At 36.9% G+C, this 4,577-nt stretch overlaps 1 protein-coding gene across 2 annotated transcripts in view; it reads right to left on the bottom strand.

The window, feature by feature from the left end:
• Window positions 1–2,920: 2,920 nt before the first annotated feature.
• Window positions 2,921–4,577, bottom strand: part of RBM25 (RNA binding motif protein 25) — a 34,029-nt gene continuing 32,372 nt past the window's right edge. For both annotated transcript variants that reach the window (XM_017808261.1, XM_017808271.1), the window contains one exon: window positions 2,921–4,448. In XM_017808261.1, coding sequence (XP_017663750.1) covers window positions 4,356–4,448 — 93 coding nt within the window. In that variant the 3' untranslated portion in view covers window positions 2,921–4,355. The remainder of the gene's footprint in view (window positions 4,449–4,577) is intronic.

Genomic DNA, 4,577 nt, shown 5'->3' with positions numbered 1-4,577 from the left:
GGCCCCGCCCGCTTCCGGCCCGCCGCCACCTCACTTCCCACGGGCGGCGCGGCTCGGGAGCGGCCCCGGGCCGGGGCGGGCCCCGCACGGACTGCGGCACGCACGGCACCCACCGGCCCCCGGGAGCGCCGCTGAAAGCACACGCTGGAAACTCTGCCGCCACCGACTGCATGGAGCCGAGAGACGTGGGCGGGGACCGAAGAAAGGTACCGGTGATGAGAGGCTGGCTGGGCATGGAGAGAGAGCACACTTTGAAACTCCAGCCGGAGGAGTCTCGCAAAGGAAATCTAATTTGTCCTGTTTAACCTGGTACCAAACAAAGAGAGGGGTATTATGAGAAAATACACTTCTCAGTTGTTTTGAATTCAGGCCATATATATGCTAGTAACTGTTTTAAAATGGTCCTGCAAGAAAGCATTATGAAAATAACTTGAAGGGATATTTATATTTCAAAACACAAACATTAAAAGTAAACATGGTATCTTTTCAAGAAGCCTCTAAGTAGACCTGTGACTTGTCTGTGGAAGAAACAGAGTCAATTTCATACTTGACACTTACCTTGCTATCCATATTCGGAGCGTAATCCACAACTCCCTTTTAAGTGCGTAATTAGTTGGGTTACTAACATATAGTAAGTGCTATGATAAATGTAATCATGCTGAATATAAAAAATGTGAAATCTGAGGGACTATGTAATTCTGCATGTTTAAAACAATGCTGTATTTCAGTATTTGACTACACTACAGGAAGATCTATGATAAATTGAAGTGGCATAGAACGATTGCACCTAAAAGGTTTGATGTAAGCATTGCAACACAAGTATCAACTTTCAGTAGATCCTATGCATATGAAATGCATTTAAAAGAAGCCATTTTTAGACTGAAAGTGATGTCTAACCATTAATCAAATAAAACTACTTGTAATTTAAAAGGAGAAAAAAAAAATCCCAAACCTCAACCAACCAAATGTGGGCATGCAGCTCCACCAGACTATTTTCTTTTACAATACCTTACAAATTAGCAGCTATCAAGCAACCCGGTTTAATAAAGGCATGAAAGGTCTAATGCTTCCCTTTCAATAATAGGAAAGCATTAGTAGTAAGATACAGGAATTCGGTAAGAAACTTAACTCTGTTTAGGGCCTTCCCCCTGGCCACATTTAGAGCTATGATCAACTAGTTAGATGGTTATTTTTAGCACAGGTTCCTGCTTAAAGAGAATGGAGGAAGGAAACAGCCAGGATTAGAAAGACCAAATGGGTATGTGACCAGGTTAAATATTCTAAGAAAAAAGTCTCTTACCAACTTAAAGGTAATATAAAAATGTGTCATTTTTGGTAATGCATCTTACTTGTTCCTTGTTTCCCATTTCTTTTCAGTGCATATTAATGGACAAAAATGGTATTTAATATTTTGTACTCACATATTCCAAATAGCACTGAATGGCAGTTATACAGAATGATTAGCAGGAGAATAAAGGCATGTGTTATGTCAAGGTGCAAAGCCTTACTCTACAGTAAAGTCCAGATCAACAACTAATATATGCAGTTCTGTTGTGTAAATACTGGTATTTCTTCACTGCACAGCATGTGGAAGTTTTGAAGTCATTTTCCATCACAGAATGGATCACACTGTGGCACGATGCACTGAATATCCAGTGGCAACTTGCACAGTTTCCTAACGTAGCTCATTCTGAGCATACTCTTGATCTGTGCATTCACTAACACAATACATTTAGTGGATATTAAATCATATATTCAGAAAGTGTTGTAATATTGGCAAAAAAGGCTTTTTCTACCCCAGATTTTCCAAATTTATCTTGAGATAATTCTGATTTATCTTGAAATAATTCTGTTACTGCATTTCAAAAGAAAAACTTAACAAACAGAAGTTACTTTCTATATTAAGAACCTCAGCAGTACATAATTTGTATTCTACTCCCCAGCATCACAGACACAAAATATATCATCACTGAGACATAATAATTTGAGTAAGAGGTAAAAATAGAAGTGACTTCATACTTGCATTCTGAAAGAAGAAAATTTGCTGAAGTACTTGCATAAGCCAAGTGAGAGATGCTATAATGAACACTCCTTCCTTCTTCCACTACTGAAGGAAACCTCAACGTCCACAAAATTAATTTTTTCAAGATGTCAACAATGATTCTATATACTTATTTACTTAGCTATTTAACACTCCAGCTTAAATTCTAGATGTTTTTTCTCACCCAGGCACCTTCAGTCTCCTTAGGAAGAGTACAATCTTATGTCCAGTACACATACAGCTTTAGGGCAGAAATAAAATAAACTGAAGTTTCACAACTTGAGCTTTCACTGAAGAATCTCAATAAGGACATTGGGCAATCTGTCACATAGTGGCATCACAATGCATTTGTCACGTTTGTATTATTTTACTACTACTACTGAGAGAGAGAATGCCATTAACCAGGTCAAAAGGCACTCGTGAAATTCACTCTCCCTCTTCTCTGTATTTACTACAGAGCAAGTTTTGAATTTATTTAGAATCTGAAAAATTTCTGGTAAATGCTGATGCAAAACTGTATGAGGAGAATGGGGAAGCGATTTCTCAGGGTTACATCAAGTTGCAGAAAAAATAGGAAGATTGCAGCATATAAGCATGTAAAACAAAACATTCTCATGCAAACTCAAGCAAAACATAAAAGTAACAGAGCATTACACTTCAAGTTAAAAAAGAACATTTTGTACTGTGTAGTATCATAGGGATGAGAAAGAACATATCGGGATCACATCTAAATTTGCAGGCTTCTTGTCACCTAATAAAAAGCAGGAGGTAGTTTTAAAAAAAACCCACCCCTCATGTGGGAACAGTTGTTGATTCAGTAAGCAGTATTAAATATAATTGCATGCTGCACAAGACTCCAAAAGAATATCAGCCCTTGAATCAAATATATACATTTTTAATATCTGAAATATTTACATGGTGGAACCTTTACACGATCCCATTTTTTAAGAACAGTGTTTCCAAGTGTCCTCTCCAGATACAAAGAACTAGTAACTCAAGGTCACAGTTATCTTTTCTGAACAGGTCAACCTGCATCCTTCAGTTAAATACAATATAGAGATACTGGAACACCTTTACTTTGTTTGCTATTAAGAACTGTGTTTTAAAAATTAAAAATATTTCTGAGACAGTTTGCTCCCTGGAATACAGTCCTCCTGCAATCAAAACCGCTCACAGCATATTATCGATTTGACTTCTTACCCAGGTATGAGATAAAAAAATGCAGTTTACAGTACATGTCATCATTTATACCATATCAGACTATTTATAAAAAAAACCCATACAAACAAGGCAGGAAAATATTACCCTCTTTTTGTGGACAATAGACTGCGTACAGTAGAAAACAAAATTCAGGGCTAGTTTAACAGTATGAATAAAAACAAGATTTCAGCTTTGTTTGAAAACTTACAGTTTAGTTTGGGTTTTTTTGAGACAGTTACATTGAAACAAGGTTTTTTGTTTTGTTTCTATGAACTGTTTTTAAAAATAATTTGTTTTAAAAAAAGTACTCTGATTATTCTGGAGACAGAGGGGATGGTGGGTAAGGGCTAAAATGAAATTGAGATGATGTCCTAGGTTAAAAAAAAAATCATTAGATAGCACTTACTGAGGTCCTACTCTTGTTTTAACTGAGCAAATAAAAAACTTCCTGCCATTTGCACTTTCTGGGAAAGAAGCAGAGCATCTGCAAGAGATTAACTTCCCAGCTTCACTAGTAATTCTAAATGGGGAACAAAGTACCAAGACTACCGCTGGTTCACATCAGAATGAAAAATCTGAAGGAACTCCTTTTCCAGAGTCAGATGAAGAGTCCACATGAACACACAAAGCTGTTCTGTGAAAACAGCTCAAGCCACTTATTTTTAAATCTTATTTTGATGATTTTTAAATAAAAAGAGGGAAAGTATGCCCCCCAAAAAAGCACTTGCAGTAAAATCCTTTGTCTTCACCTATCAGTGATATAGTTCCACATTAAGTGCAAATGTTTTGCAAAACAGGGGATTTTTTTCCTTAATATTTACAAGAATAAGAGTAACATAACAAAATTACCAAAGAGCATGTACAGTAGCTGCAGCTTATAAAACATACTGGTAATTGTACCTTGTGTATTATAAAGAGAACCAAATACAGGATTCAGATAACTAATTGTGAAGGTGAAAGAGGCCTCAGAGCAGAGGACAAAAAAAATTCACATTTTCTACATAAAAAAATACAGGTCTCAAGTCTCTGAGAACAGAGAAAATTCAGAGTCTTTGAATGATCAGGAAAAAAAAGCCTAAAACTGAAATGGAGCCCTAGAAGCAAGGAGAGTGCTTTATTTCACTAGGCCAATCTTCTTTGCTTCTGTCTCGTATATCAACAACCTCCACATTTTGACTATGAAAACTTCAGCTTCTTCATCTAGTACCTGTAGGAAATAGACATTTTATAGATTACTTTTAGGTTAGGCATTCCACTTATAAAGACTAATTGTAGATACATCAGCACTACAAAGTGGAGGTAGCGTAATACAAGTTAAGTCTTTGAGGGAGGGACT

Source organism: Lepidothrix coronata, unplaced genomic scaffold (assembly GCF_001604755.1).
Source record: "Lepidothrix coronata isolate B3197 unplaced genomic scaffold, Lepidothrix_coronata-1.0 Scaffold1, whole genome shotgun sequence".
In the NCBI taxonomy this organism is placed as follows: Eukaryota; Metazoa; Chordata; class Aves; order Passeriformes; family Pipridae; genus Lepidothrix; species Lepidothrix coronata.
This window is presented reverse-complemented; position numbering and strand designations above follow the sequence as displayed.